This window comes from Brienomyrus brachyistius, chromosome 12, assembly GCF_023856365.1.
Source record: "Brienomyrus brachyistius isolate T26 chromosome 12, BBRACH_0.4, whole genome shotgun sequence".
Taxonomy (NCBI): domain Eukaryota; kingdom Metazoa; phylum Chordata; class Actinopteri; order Osteoglossiformes; family Mormyridae; genus Brienomyrus; species Brienomyrus brachyistius.
The window spans coordinates 18982829-18999086 of NC_064544.1; the positions used below are offsets into that span (position 1 = coordinate 18982829).

The 16258-nt window shown below is 42.1% G+C and overlaps 1 protein-coding gene and 1 long non-coding RNA gene across 6 annotated transcripts in view; one reads left to right on the forward strand and one right to left on the reverse strand.

The window, feature by feature from the left end:
- The window catches only part of LOC125704993 (uncharacterized), a 35077-nt gene extending 21375 nt beyond the window's left edge, over positions 1 to 13702 (forward strand). For 4 of the 5 annotated variants that reach the window (XM_048971254.1, XM_048971258.1, XM_048971256.1 and 1 more), the window contains 8 exons: positions 175 to 276; positions 2594 to 2686; positions 2982 to 3071; positions 5000 to 5092; positions 5279 to 5374; positions 9166 to 9184; positions 10135 to 10189; positions 12096 to 13702. In XM_048971254.1, coding sequence (XP_048827211.1) covers positions 175 to 276; positions 2594 to 2686; positions 2982 to 3071; positions 5000 to 5092; positions 5279 to 5374; positions 9166 to 9184; positions 10135 to 10189; positions 12096 to 12128 — 581 coding nt within the window. In that variant the 3' untranslated portion in view covers positions 12129 to 13702. Of the gene's footprint in view, positions 1 to 174; positions 277 to 2593; positions 2687 to 2981; positions 3072 to 4999; positions 5093 to 5278; positions 5375 to 9165; positions 9185 to 10134; positions 10190 to 11418; positions 11479 to 12095 lie in introns of all 5 variants that reach the window. The other variant, XM_048971255.1, reaches the window with a different exon arrangement.
- LOC125705039 (uncharacterized) overlaps positions 1 to 16258 on the reverse strand; it is an 87141-nt gene that overhangs the window by 20908 nt on the left and 49975 nt on the right. The gene's annotated exons all lie outside the window — the stretch shown is intronic.

Below are 16258 nucleotides of genomic sequence, written 5' to 3' on the forward strand. Positions count from 1 at the left end.
ATTTTATTTTTGTAAAGAGATCAGAAGGAAAGACTACAATTGTCTAAATGATGAAAACATTTTATAAAATACAAATAGTCATGTTTTAAAATTTTGTATTAATATTGCTGATTGGATGTTGGACTAGTGTGGATAATTATACTAAACTGACTAATATGATCTTTCTCTTTTCAGGATATTCAATTTCAGTTGCAGTAGCTGCCTTTGGATTAAGTTCCTTCAAATGTATTAGGGATTTTTTGTGGCATTATAAAATGTTTTTGGAGGGATTTCACTGTAAGTATGAAATTTTGTACTAAACCATAATTTTCACGTGCATAATTAAAATTAGAAGAAGTCATTCTTAAAAATGTACCGGAGTTTCCTTAAAATCCATATAGTTCTCAGAAAGTGATGCACGCATGAATGTGGTCTAGAACTGCAGTATATTCTGTAAGGGTGCTGTAATACATCTATGCATTAAATAGTAATATTAATGCTGGGGGTTTGTGGAAGGGTGGGTAAAATTTTGAAAAAAAATCTACAGTGAGACCCCCAAATTGGAAACTTCCAGAAATAAACAGTTCATAAGTTTCAAACTGTATGCCAAGTGATTCAGGCTGTAACTTGATAATACTCCACCTTGATGCTTCCAGTGCATGTGATGATACTCATTTTCATTCACATTAAAAGTGAATGAAAATGAGTATCATCTGTAAGTATTATGAAACTTAAATATCACCTCAGGATGACTGGAATGCAAATATATCTCCAAAGAAGACATTCGGGAAAATAAATAATTCGAGGTTAACTATGGATGCGCTTCATTTAGCCTCGTGGAGTAGCCTAGCCTCTCTTTGTCATCATGTTGACTTAAATTATTTTGCTTAATATACTTCATACGATTCCTGCATATCAAAATAATCACTGCTAAAACAAAGGTCCCGTCACTTAGTCGCATGATCCACACACACACACACACACACACACACACACACACACACACATTACTGGCCAGAAGTGTAGTCCCACCCTCAGATTTAAAAATAATAATAATAATGATACTCTGCTTTTTCAAACTTTTATTATAAGAAAATATTAGAAGTACTTAAAACATATGTAACTGACTGGTTTTAAAGTGTATTGTAAGAATTTACTCTTGCATTGTAAGTGCAATTTAATGAATGTGAGTGCCTAAGGGCAAGTTTCATCAAAATAACCACCTCTTGCCTTTATCACACTGACATGGAGTCACAGAATGCTATCCAGCAATTTTTGGAATTAACTTGTGTCCAAACGCTCCGAGAACCTGCCAACAGTTTAATCTCATTTGCTAGACCAGTGGTGGCCAATCTTATCTCCTAAGAGTCACTGTGTATGTAGGTTTTTGGGGTAACCTGTAGGTCAGCTGTTCACACACAGGTGTGAGAACTCCTCAGCCAATCAGTCCCAAAATCTAATTTGGGAATTGCAGTGAAAACCTGCACACACAACGACTCTTTCTGGATAAGATAACTAAGGTAACTGTGCTAGACAGTTACTTCAAACTTGTTGGTCCAACTCGTCCCATGGATGGACTTTCTTCTGTCCACAAGACCTGCTCCCAGTCCTGAATACCCTAGTGTTTGTGTTGTGTAGCCTATGGTAGTCTCTTTTTCTTGTTAAGACAATAAGGTTTTCTGGTAGCAACGCAACCGTACATCCAGCTGCTCTCAGTCTTTGCTTGACTGCAGGAAGAGATACCGTATTCCCTCTGTTCACATTAATTCCAGTCCTCAGACCATTACAGTCATTTCCCAATTTCTTTTGCAAGTTACAACTGAGTGTTGGTTTTCAGCCTTAGATTTCACTTTTCTTTCCGGTCACTGATGCTTTCTCTCATCCTTTCTTGAACCCTCTGTTCAGTTGTTAGCTGTGCCTTCCTAGCCATGTCAAGCATAAAAATAACAAATATTTATAAACAATTCTGACGTCAGTTGTGATACAGTACAACGGAAGATTGAAACAAGGCGCATACAGTACATTACACCTCCCACAAACCAATCTGGAACAGGGCAGACAATTGGCTATCATTTAGTTTATTAAGACATAATCAAGGCCATGAGCATGTGAAGTGCTGACATTAGTAAGTAGAATTCCAACACAAAGTGAATGTCAATGCATTAAAGACTACGGAAGACTGTAGAGGACATGCATAAACATTTTTTTTTCTTTTCGTTATCTCGAGATCACAACTTATTTTTCTCGTGATCTCGACATAACCCATGTCTCTTTCTCATGATCTCAAGGTTTAGTATTATCCTCATGGACGAATGCATCAGATGTTAAGACCTGTTGTTATTTTTAGTACTGGGCATAATAAATGATTAAATTAAGAAAGGGAGGTATACAAATTTTCAAAGGTTAAAGGAGTGAGATGATCATCCTAACTCATGTAACCTCAGTATTTTTTTAAGTTTGCGTACGACTTTAGGTGAACTCCTTTCTATATCTCTGAATACGACACCTAGTCGAATCATCAGTGCAAAAAGTAAATAGTGATAATGTTTAGTGACGGCTCACTTAATGTTATATTTATTTAATCCGTTGTTTTACCTCTTTTACCGTTTTTCAGATTTGGCACAGAAAATATTTTTGGGGATATCTTTCATGGTTCATCTAATATTAAGTTTCCTGTATCTCCATTTGATTCTAGAAAATGACAAAGGTAAGGAAAAAGTAAATGAGAGGAAAGCATCTGAAGATAATAGATCTTTAACTATCAGCCAGTTTTGGTGAATGGTGTTTGTAAAAACAGCAAATCAATCATTTTTCTTTGTGATGCAAATAATACAGTACTGTAATAATTTCTGATATGAATCCTTATTTAACTGTATTATGTGTTAAACAATTTTTTTTCTAGTGTAGTCTATATGAAATTGTTATATTTTGTTTGTGTTCAAAGATGTTTTGTAATAACCTCCATTTTCTTAAAAACCGAAATCAACTTATTTTCACTACAGCACGACCTGTAAAGATGTGCGAGTTTGTGTTCATCTACATTCTGACTGTCACATCAAGCTTTCGGGACTGGCAACGGGATAAGTTATTTGGTACAAATCACTTTTTCATTTTCATTTCCTGCGATGGGCTGGCCCCCCATCCTGGGTTGTTCCCTGCCTCATGCCCATTGCTTCCGGGATAGGCTCCGGAACCCCTGCGACCCAGTAGGATAAGTGGTTTGGAAAATGGATGGATGGATTTTGATATTTCAAAATATTTTGATTTGATTTATTTTTTCGACTTTTAAATCCATTTGTGTTTCATGAATATGCATGTAAAATCTGATATGCATTTTCTTTATATCACCTACCAAATGGAATGTTATACATTTTTTGTACTATATTAAAATTGCATAAATTATTGAAAAAAAAATATTTACATGGCTGTGAACGTTACACTGAGTGACAAAAAAGTTAAGCACCCAGACAGAGTGGTGGAGATGAAATTAATCTGCACGTGGTGAAAGGTCATGTGGCTGTATCACAATGATTATAATATCAGATTAAATGGACAACAGAGTTGGCAGAATGGGCACACTGCTGGTTCCATGTCAGTAAGGTGTGGCATCCCGCCGGGCTGTGATACATGCAGCGACACGGTTTAGAAGGGAGTCATACAGCCGTTGTATCCTCTCCTGTGGCAAGTCGGCCCACAGCTGCTGTAACTGGCCTTCGAGATCCTGCAGATTGGCGCTGGGTCTGAGTTGTTGTCCAAACTGATCTCACACATGTTCGAAACAGGAAAAATCGGGGGACCTGGCTGGCCACTGGCGGAACTCAACATGACTCAGGCAGTCCATAGACACAAGTGCTGGGTGTGGATGGGTGTTGTCTTGTTGAAAGACTGTACCAGGTTGGTGTCTCAGGAGGGGTAAGACATGCGGACGCAGGATGTCACTGACATAGCGATGTGCCATCCAGGTCCCCCAAATCACTACCAGAGATGACCTGAAGTCATACCCTATGGCTTCCCACAACATGATGTCATACCCTATGGCTCCCCACAACATGATGTCATACTCTATGGCTCCCCACAACATGATGTCATACCCTATGGCTCCCCACAACATGATGTCATACCCTATGGCTCCCCACAACATGATGTCATACCCTATGGCTCCCCACAACATGATGTCATACTCTATGGCTTCCCACAACATGATGTCATACTCTATGGCTCCCCACAACATGATGCCAGGAGTAACACCGGTGTGTCTCTCCTCAGGGTTGGCCCCTCCCCTCGGCACCACACGCACCCACAATGGCGCCATACGCACACACAATGGTCATGCCACCCAGTTATGGCACCACTCCAAATGCAGCCATCTGTGCTGGTGTTAAAGGGAGACTACACATGTGACAGTGAACCCGTAGTCCGGTTGATGCCAGTTGTCAAGACACAGTGCGGGATGACAAGGGACGTTGTGTAGAGTCCAATGTCTGTGTCCAGATGACAGGCGCAGATGTCATGAAGTTCTGTAATGCTTGGCGCGCAATGCAACATTCCTCCCTTGGTGTGGTCTGTCTTGGGCGACTGGAACCTTCACGACATGCATGGGTGCCCTCATGTGCCTAATGATTCCAACATCTGGCACCTGTGACATCTGCATGCCCCACATACCGAGCAATTGAACAATATGACCACCTGGCTCCATGCAAACCCACAATGCGACTCCTATAAAACTCCACCAAGAGCTGGTAATGCTGTCTAATGCGTCTATGAGGCATCCTCTGTGTCTGGTGATTAGACATTCCAGCTCCTTGCAAATCGAATCATGTACATACCTATCTATGGTCTGCATGTAGCAAATTACATCCAAATCAGGTAATTACTTCTGGGTGCATAACTGCTATTTTGTCACTATTTTGTGTGTGTGTGTGTGTGTGTGTGTGTGTGTGTGTGTGTGTGGGTGTGTATGTATATATATACACACACACGCTGTAGCTGTATGACTAATACTTTTCTCTCTGCCTTTCAGCCAAACCCCGTAAATATGTATATTTCTCAGGGGTTTTTGCTCTCCCTCTCCTGAATTCTGTTGCTCTGGCTGTAGCACTAAAACTCAAAGCAGGTAAATACCATAGAACTTTGAGATGTTTCTCCTATAATTTAACTTTTTGCTATCCAAACTTAATAATACATCTAAATTCGACAAACCCTTTATGAAATACTATATGTAATCCCGTGGTTTAATATCTGTCACTTACTGCTCAATTACTGACCTCAGTTCTCAGTGATTTGTGTGATGTCATTTCAGACACAGGAAAACAGCCACTGGATCTACGGCTGATTGTCCTGAATTCTGGGTCTGTCTTCCTCTTTGGCTGGATTGTTATACAGATGTCTGCATACTGTAAGTATAACAGGGATATGATTCATAACTCACCATAAAGGCTGAATATGTGTACTGGGACTTTACTCGCATGCTGACAGTTTTCCAGTGATTGTTTTCATCTCCCCATGTCCCAGTCAGACAGACAGAAGCAAGATAGGCAGTAAATCAGTATAATATAAAGCAGACAACTGAGTAATCAGTCTGTAATTACTGATTAACTGTCCTTAATAATATTGTATTAAAAAACCAGTACTCATAGAATGTTTCCTGACTTACATTTCCAGTATTTAACCTGGATAAATATTATATCACTTAAATAATGTTATTTACTAACTACTTTGTGCAGATCAGGACATGGTATTTCATATCACTGCTGCTTTAATACTTCTGAGCTTTGTGGCTCTTCCTTTATGATGCTCTTTCAGTGGCGTAGGACTGTAATGCCCTCCTGGCCAGTAGGGGGCACTGAAGCTGTAATGGGGAGCTCTGACTAGGAAGGGAGATGACATAACTACATCCTCAGTGATACAGCACATGTGTCTATGTAATACAGAAACCTTTCACTGCCAGTAATCATTATTATAATTATAAACATGCAAGTAATCATTAGTTCTCGTTACTCAATATCATCAATATCATGTGCTTCAAGCTCTGTTTTTGGATTTCTTCTCTGCTAGTAAGGTAGGACTCTGTTTACTTTCTGTCTCAGACTCGGTTGGAACTGTTGTTGTTGTGTGTAGTTTCTGGCAATCAAGTGTAGTTTCGGTCTCCCTGAAGGTATTAATTAGGGGGCAGGGCTTACTGAGTTAAATTGAAGGTGACTCCAGCCATAGGCACGCGTATCTGTGGCGGATAAAGGCAAACAGTGTGGTTGTTGCTACTACTTTTAATCCTTTCTCTCCTACTCTATCCAATCCTCTATTTCTCTCACACCGTCACTGTAGACATGTGCCTTAGACCTATCCCAGTCCACTTATCTTTTAGATCTAGAAGATCTCACCCAACATCCAGGAGCAGCACACCCAGTAATCTTGTCTACCCTCCCATAACATCCCAGTCCCAGTGAAGCGTGTTGGGTGGTCTCTGGAGTTGCCAGTCTGCTGTAAAGAAGGCTGATTTAATTTCCGCCCTTGCTTCACACCACTCTCTTGACTTTCTGGCTCTAACTGAGACCTGGATATCCCCTGACAACTCGGCTATCCCGGCAGCTCTCTCCTCTGATTATGCTTTCTCTCACTCTCCTCGCCAGACTGGCAGGGGTGGTGGCACAGGTCTGTTGCTATCTCGGAACTGGTGCTACTCACCCCTCTCTCTGCCCCATCTCAACATTTCATCCTTTGAATTCCATGGAGTTGCTGTTTCCTCTCCATTCAATATTCTGATCATACCGCCCTCCTGGCCCTCAAGGCTACTTTCTAGAGGAACTCGATACTCTCCTCAGTCTCTTCCCCACTGACGACACCTCTCTCATTCTCCTTGGTGACTTCAACCTCCCCCATGACAAGCTCCTTTCTTCTGGTCTCCTCCCATTTCTCGACTCCTTCTCTCTAACATCCAACAACTGCTCTCCCACACACAAAGGAGGTAACGTCCTTGACCTGGTTTTCAGCCGTCCCTCCCCAGCTACCAAGATCACTTCTACTCCTCTACATATTTCTGATCACCACTTTGTATCCTTTACCATTGCCCTACCCGTCTTGCCTAATCCCGGTTTTCAACATTTCCTGCCCACTCGACCAAACCTCCACTCTGTCTCCCCTTCTTCTGTTGCTTCCTGCACCCTGTCTTACCTTCCTGACCTTGACTCCTTTTCTTCCCTGGCACTGGAGTCTGCAACTGATACTCTTATCTCCTCACTTTCCACATCCTTGGACAAACTCTGCCCGCTGTCTTCCAGACCCAGGAAAACTCGCCCTGCTCCTTGGCTTTCAGCACATTACGCACCAACCGAAGAGAATTGTGGGTAGCAGAGAGGACGTGGAAGAAATCTAAGCTTGATGCAGATCTGTCTTCCTACCGTACTCTGCTATCCAAATTCTCTTCAGACGTGACTGCAGCTAAAACTACCTTTTACAAAGAAAAACTAGTCACCCAGTTCTCCAGTCTTACGGTAGATGAGATCATGAAAGTCATCTCATCTTCCAATCCTACCACCTGCCCACTTGATCCAATTCCTTCCGCATTGCTTCAGACAATCTCTCTAGACCTTCTCCCCTTCATCACCACTATCATTAATGGCTCCATAACTTCCGGTCATGTACCAACAGCATTCAAAATAGCAGGGTCATTCCCATCCTAAAAAAACCCACTCTAAATCCCTCGGACACTTGCAACTACCGACCAGTATCGCTTCTTTCCTTCCTTTCAAAAATCCTCGAACGTACAGTCTACAACCAGCTTTCTCTCTATCTCTCTCAGAACAACCTCTAGGATCCTAATCAGTCTGGCTTCAAAGCAGCTCACTCTGCAGAGACTGCCCTCTTAGCAGTCACCGAGAAGCTACATGCTGCCAGATCAGCCAAACTGTCATCTGTCCTCATCCTTCTTGACCTATCAGCAGCATTTGACACAGTCAACCACAAAACTCTCCTATCCATCCTTAGGAGTCTTGGCATTGGTGGCTTGGCCTGGCGCTGGCTGGCTTCCTACCTAGAAGGCCGAACATACCAAGTGACATGGAATGGATCCAGATCTACCCCACGTTGTCTTTTCACCAGTGTCCCTCAGGGCTCAGTTCTTGGCCCTCTCTTATTCTCCCTCTATACTAAATCTCTTGGAGAGGTTATATCCTCACATGGCTTCTCCTACCACTGCTATGCCGATGACACTGAACTCATCCTCTCCTTCCCTCCCTCAAACACTCATGTCTCCGCTAAGATCTCCGCATGCTTGGCAGACATCTCATCTTGGATGACCGCTCGGCAGCTAAAACTCAACACTAGTAAAACCGAACTGCTTTACATCACGGCTGACTCATCCCCCCTCCAGGACCTTGCGATCTCCTTTGACAACTCCCTGATCCGTCCTTCGGGTTCTGCTCGCAACCTTGGAGTTACCATGGATGATCGGTTGTCCTTTTCCTCACATATCACCAGTCTTTCCCACTCTTGTCGGTTTCTCCTCTTTAACATCAGGAGGATACATCCATTTCTTTCCACTCTGGCTACCCAGATACTCGTCCAGTCCCTCGTCATCTCACAGCTGGACTACTGCAACTCGCTTCTAGCGGGTTTACCACTGCGCGCCATCTGTCCCATCCAACTGATTCAGAATGCAGCTGCTCGACTTGTTTTCAACCTTCCCAAGTTCTCCCACACCACTCCTTTGCTACGCTCTCTCCACTGGCTTCCTGTACCTGCCCGCATCAAATTCAAAGCACTGATGCCCGCATACAAAGCTAAAAAGGGTCTGGCACCATCCTATCTAAAAGACCTTTTTCAGAAATACCTGAAGTAGTACTCTGTATTCTTACCCAGCTCTTTTCCTTGTGTGTGTGTGTGTGTGTGTGTGTGTGTGTGTGTGTAAAAAAAAAATAAAAATTTTTGCACTTTCTCAACAGAGTATTCAGAGCATTCATAGATGGTATTCATAGCCTGGGTCCTTATTGAGATAGTATCGGAAAAATTCATCGCAGTGTCTTGAAGCACTTATGTAAGTCGCTCTGGCTAAGGGCGTCTGCCAAATGCTGTAAATGTAAATGTACTCATTATCATTACTAATTACATATAACCTGGCAGTTACAAAACTTCATATTCACATCTTACTATTTCAAGCTCTTGTACAGTTAATTGTATCTTTTTTAATTACAGGGTTGGCCAGAAAGGAAAAGTGAGTAGACATTTTATATGTAGTACATGTACAAGCCATTTTTTGAAAAGATGATAGAAATGTAAAAGAAAAATCCATCCTGATGAGCCTGGAAACTGTCACAGGAAGCACAGGGAACAAGGCAGGGGACACCCTGGGCAGGATGCCAGTCCATCACAGAGCAAACACAGAGTAAACTACACAAAGCCCAAGCCGGGAGGTGTGAGGTACCAGTGTAACCCACTGAGTCACCATGCAAACTACACAGAGCCCAAGGTGGGAGGTGTGAGGTGTCAGTGTTACCCACTGAGTCACCATGTAAACTACACAGAGCCCAAGCCGGGGGGTGTGAGGTGTCAGTGTTACCCACTGAGTCACCATGTAAACTACACAGAGCCCAAGCCGGGGGGTGTGAGGTGTCAGTGTTACCCACTGAGTCACTATGTAAACTACACAGAGTTATTCTGGTTATTCTGATAGGCTATGTAATATGTTTGCTTCCCTGTCTGTTCTCTGTGCAACCAGTTTCCCTTTATAAATTATTTTTGTTCTGTTACTTACATTGTTCCCCTGTTTAGTTTTGACCTCTCGTGGTCTGTTTGTTTTGTAGCGTTTTCAGTGTAATAACCCCCCTGTAATAACCCCCCTGTTTTTGTGGATTGTTCCCTTCCTTTCTTGCCTCTCACATGCCCCGAGTCTGTGATGGAAACCCCCAAGCTCTCTGCGTGAAATTTGCTTGTGTTGTTGTGGGATGTTCTCTGGTTTCCCCCCATAGTCCAAAGACATACTGAGGCTAATTAAAGTTACCAAATTGCCCGTAGATATGTGATGGGCTGGTGCCCCATGCTGGCTTGTTCCCTGCTTTGTGCCTCCTGAGCCCCTGAAATGAAAAATAGGACAAGTGGTTTCAGAAAATAGATGGATATGATTTGCTGACATTGGGATGTTATAATAGAGTGTTATTTTCTTAGAATAAAGACAGCTTACACCCTTCTTCAGAGACCCCAAGATCCTGAGCCAGACCAGGTAGGTACCCAAGATACATCTGTCCCTCTGGCTGGTGTCCTGGGGCCTGTTTCTCTACATCAGTCTGACCACCTTCCCTCAGATTATTATACAGGAATGTGAAAAAATTAGTACTTTATTAAGAAATATCAACATATTAATATAAAATCTTGTTTCAAATTATAATTGTAGCAAAAGTGATGTAATTGCATCACCTATGTTAAAACAAGAAACAAATTCATGTATTTTACAAAAGAAATTAACTAAGACGCCAATTCCTACTGAGGATAAAGTTAGGACACCCTGTGCCCTAATAGCTGGTATGTCCCCCCTTGGCTGAAATGACCTGAATGAGACTTTTCCAAAACCATATATCAATCTCTGACATTGCTGGCAGATAGTTTTTCCCACTCTCCAATGCAGAATTCCTTAAGCTGTGTGATGTTTGAAAGGTGTCCGCCCATTTCAAATCACCCCACAGCATCATAATAAGATTAAGGTATGGGCTTTGTCTTGGCTTTTCGAGAATTCTCCATTTCTTTCTTCTAAGCCTTTTCTTGGTAGATTTACTGGAATGTTTTGGGTCATTGTCATGTTGCATGGACCACTCCTACTTCTGAACAGATGATCTCACACTGTCCTAAAGCATCCTCTGATATGATGAAGAATTCATAGTGGATTATATGATGGTGAGCTGGCCAGGTCCCGCTGCAGCAAAGCAGCCCCAAACTATGACATTTCCAGCTCCATGCTTCACAGCTGCATGAGGTTCTTTTGCTCAAAATCTTTGGTTTACACCAAACGTCCTCTGTTACTGTGTCCGAATAATTTAATTTTAGATTGATCTGTCCCAAGCACATTGTTCCAAAAGTCCTGGTCTTTGTCTAGGTGGTCTCTGGTAAACTTCATTCTCGCTATGACATTTTGTTTTACAACAAGGGTTCCCTCGTTCCCTCCTTGCACACCTCTCATGTAAATCAAACTTCTGCAGTCTCTTTTTGATAGTAGATGCATGGAGTTTGACATCAACTATGGCAAGAGTTTCCTGTATGTCCCATGATGACATTTTAGGTTTTTTGGAGACTTCTATAGGCATCATGCAGTCTGCCCTTGGACTGAACTTTCTAGGACAGTCTGACCTGGTCATGTTGGCGGTTGTTTTAAATGCTCTCCACTTGTACATTTTTTTTTCCAGACATTGGAATGGCTGATTACAAACTCACTTCAGATCTTTTTATATCCCTTCCCAGACTCGTATGCATCTACAAGCTTCTTTCTGAAGGCCTCAGAGCTCATTGGATCTCACCATGGTGATACCACTCACTTGAAAAATCAAGAGCAAACCAAACTAAATGTCTGTGATTTAAATAAGACAGGCTCCACCAAAAAGCTCTGTAGATGATGTTCTAAGCACTTTCATCTGATGTGATGCACTAGAATCTAATTCTAAGCATTTTAAATAGTAATGACTGTGAGGGTGTCCTAACTTATTCCTCAGTGGAATCATAGTGGCATCATAGTAATTTTTTTGTCTGTTAAATAAGCAAATTTGTTTCTTGTTTTTGCACAGATGATAAAAATACATCACCATTATCTACAAATATTATTTGATAGAATATTTATTTAATGGGGTGTGTTTTCACATTCCTATACATAATTGTGTCTGTAGCAGATCTGTGGCCCTTGTGCTCTTCCTCCTTCCCTGTAAGTATGGAGTTTGTTGAGGCAGAGGAAGAGCCCTTATTATGACTCCAGCACACAGGAACATGTCAGTAAATTCTCCATGGTCCCATGTTGTTAAGTACAGGTGATTCACAGTGGTCATTGTAATGGGGTACACTGTCACAGTGTGTGAGGGACAGTAGATTGCATATTTGTTGAAATCTGTCAGTGTGAATTTCAACAACTGACACTTTCACTTTTGTAGAGATCATGTGAAAATCAGGAGATGGAAGCCTAGTCATCCACTGATCCCAAAGAACTGAGCACAATGGACCTGCAATGAAGACCTTTCACTTCTCATCCAAAAGGCTTCTTTGGTTCTAAAAGTCTAATGGGGAGTTCCAAGCATTTATCCTCTAATGAGTAAATGTTCCACACCTTGGCTCAAGTGACCCTACCGACCTATTGGACAGCAGGGTGTGTCAACGACCACATTCAAGGTGACAACCCCACTAGAGGATAAATACAGATGGTTTCTATCTCCCAGCATGTCGTAAGATGTGCAAGGGCTACAAGGCTAACTTCGGCATGCCTGTTGGAGATCAAGACAAGTCCTGGGCACCTCATTTTCACAGGTGAATATTGCAAGAAAACTCTTGAAGGTAAGGTGAACATTTGCTGCTCGCTTATATGGCAAGGAGTCAGCAGCTTTCAAGTACCTCCAAGATCTTTTTCCAAAGCTGTCCGAGGCAAAGGTCAAGGCTGGTACCTTCGTCGGACCGCAGATCGAGAAGATCATAGAATGTGACGAGTTATTCCAAGCTGCTGAACAGTATGGAGAAAAAGGCTTGGAACAGTTTCGTTGCTTTTGTTCTTGGCTTCCTGGGTAATCACAAGGCTGAGAACTATGTACAGTTGGTTCAGACTCTCATAAAGAATTACGCCAAAATGGGATGCAGAATGTCTCTCAAACTCCATATCCTTGACGCTCATCTTGACAAATTCAAGGAGAACATGGGCGCTTCCTCACAGGAGCAAGGCAAGCGCTTTCATCAAGATGTATTGGACTTTGAACGTCGTTACCAAGGACAATATAACGAAAACATGATGGGGGACTACATTTGGGGGCTTCTTCGAGAAAGCGATTTGCAGGTCACTCGCAAATGTAGAAAACCTACTCATTTCTGAACCTTTTTGAGTGATTTTTGACTGTCTTTGTCTATTTATCATGCAAGTGTTTTTTTTTTTTATCAGACATAAATATGACATTTTTCTGGGCTGTGGTCATAAAATCAAAATTTGTGCTGAATGTAGTTGTTTTTCCATAGGCTTTAGACATAAGCAGCTGAAATACAACACTTGGAAGCCAGGAACAAAAATTGTGTTATCAGTGATCTGTTACAGTTACAGAGGTGACTAGGCTCAAACACGTGACTAAAGGGTTATTAGCCAAACTCTCAGCCCACAGCACCACACAGCAATCCAGGAACTTAGGGAAGCACACAAAGGACTTGGGCACAGGGAGAACAGGATGGCCAGTGACACCTGCTGGCCAAATGGGGAGGAGACATGAAAGGCTGGGACAGACGGCTGCTGACCCAGACACGCTGTGCATGAACTTATGTGATTTCACATAAAGCTCCATGTGATAAATCTAAAGAGATTCATTTGTTGTTAGATTAAATAAAAAAGCATCTTCAGATATTTGGTGCTGAGTATATGAGTAACTGCTGCTGTTTTAACTGCGGTGTTATTTATTTATTCATTTTTATCTTGTAATGTCTCTGTGACTTTTCTTGTATCTTTGTGGTCTGTCAGTTAATTTCGTTGTCCAGGCAACTGAACAATGACAATAAAAGTCTTGAACTTGAACTGAGTATATGAGTATATTCTGAAACCTCTCAGCTCTTGACCTGAATGCCTCCTCTGTAATTGGCATGATGTTACCCCATGTGAGTGATTATGACTCCAGTCAAGGGCTGGAACAGCCTCCCTGGCCCGGCTTAAAGGCTAGGCTGGGAGGAAGCTGAAGGAGGAGAAAGAGGAAAGCTGGTACGCATGTGGGGGTTTTATTTGCAGATGGAAAAGGGAGGATGACCAGCCTGCAGGGGGCGCTGTCTCCTTCTTGCTGATGCCACTGGAGGATGACTGGCCTGTAATCAGTCTAGATTTGCATCGAGTGAAGAGAGTCACTGCATGGATTCTCAGGCTGAGGGACACACTCCCACATCTAAGCATTAGAAGGAAAGATCTCCTGTCAGAAGTCAGTACCGCTGAGAACAGGCAGGGGAAGCAGACTTTTCTACAGCTGCATGGCCATACTGTACACTCTCAGTTATAAATGATTTGCAGAATGCAGAGTTGGATGTAATGGACGTAAAGCTTTGCCAAGAAAGAAGGTGCATGTAAATAAACCCAGCAACTGCATTCTGTCCTACACAATGGAGTATTACAGTTTTTCTGAATTGCTAAAACACATTTCCTACAAATTCCTCTCCTCTTCTCAAAACGCTAAGCACAAACCCTAAAATTCAAGCTACACTCAGAAAACCTTTGACTCGTCTTGCAAAATCAAACAATCTTCTCAAAACTATTTTATCTTTGCTCAAAAGCAAACACTGCTTTCAGATCATGCATCAAGCCAGTCGGTACATAAACACTACTGAACAGTCATTATGCATTATAGCAAAAAATTGAAAACACTAGCAGTCAGTGTTTGTAGAGAATGGGACACATTTACTGAGGTTGTGGTCTTTTGCATGCTGAGCTGTTTCAGAAACCAAAAGACTATAGTAAAAAAAAAATTATACAATTTGTATACAATTATACTAAACTGATATGTAAAGTATTCAGCACTCGAAAAGGTCACTGTAAAGAACACAGTAAAAAGTCCAGGTGAGAAGGATATTACAGTAAATTGTTGTGCAACTGACAAGCCAGAATCAAGGAAGAATATTTACTCTGCCTCATCCCCATGTCTCAGGGCTGGATCAGGACAGAGAACTTTGTCTGCATCACAGGAAATGCTCTCCCTTGCTGAGCGATGTGGGAAGAATCCTCCACGTGACCCATTTGTACCATGACCTTGAAATTCAACTCCCCTACAGTACTTGCACGCTCATCCGACATGTAGTCTATGTCCTAGTCACTCTTTGGCTTCTTCTCATGTTTAGAAACATGTGTGAACGGTCATTGTGTTTAAATGATGAGTACTGTGTACAGGGGCGCTGCTAAGGATTTTGGGCCCCATGAAAAGAATCTTGACAGGGCCCCCAACACAGTTTATTGGGGGCTTCTCTGGGCCCCCTCTCAGTCATGGGCCCCGAGAATCGTCATCGTTTACCCCCCCTTTACAGCTCCCCTGACTGTGTGCTGGCTGCGCTTAACGTCTGCAACCTGTGTTTTCCATTTCGCATCAAAGTCCACCATGGTGCAAAATTCACTTTGATGATCGAGAATCTGTTTAGAGTTTTGCGAAAAGGCTGACTCAGGTCTGCAAATTGTGCCTAACTAGGTAAACACTGTCTAAAGTTTTGCCAAATGAGTGACTGATTCAGTAAATTAGTTTTGGCAATTTGCAATTTTGTTCCAAGAATGAGGTATAGTGCTTTAGCAACTCATAAAAACTGTAAGAGAAGGTGTCTATTTGAGTCAAAGTACAACGCTAGAAGAGGCTGAATGCTAGGTGTCACAATGATCTTCACATTGGGGGGGGGGGGGGGGGGGGACTGGCGGTGTCTGAGCACCTGCCCCTTATGCCTGAATAAGTGAAAGTGCTCCCCTTTCAGAGTTTGAAATGCCCATTTTAAAAATCGACTATCATGCATAGCCCCCCCACCCCCCAAACCGGTCAGCCACGCCCCCGATCAAGCACCTGCCCCTCAAATTGTCTGTGCACATCACTGAATAAAATGCTTACAAGAGTGAAACATAAGTATTCACAGCAGTGATATGGATAACATCCAGATACACTATCTGCTGCAAGTTACACTGAGAATAAATGACTTTGTTTGACTTTAAAATGTTTAAATATTAGACTGGGAAATTAAGTGAATAGTAAAACCTCAATTTTGAATCTGACAATGGTTAAGGAATGCTGAGGTGATGCTTTAGTCCTGTTTTATGGAAATGTTTACAAATGAGCACAAGTTCCAGATGGTGGTTGTGATATCACACAAAACAAGCAATAAACGTACCTTGGTCACTCAGACAAGAAATCACGTGCATTTTAACCTCTATACCTCAAATGAAGCACGAATTAGCATATAAAGGTTAAAAAGCACAATACTTTCTTGTCATATCGGCACAAATACACATAAAATACTGTAATGTAACAGCAAATTCCTTATTAAAGCTGCCACCACCTTTTTCTTAACCAGTCCGTTCGTCGTCTCCACAAAAACCCACACAAAGAAAACAGTAACATTT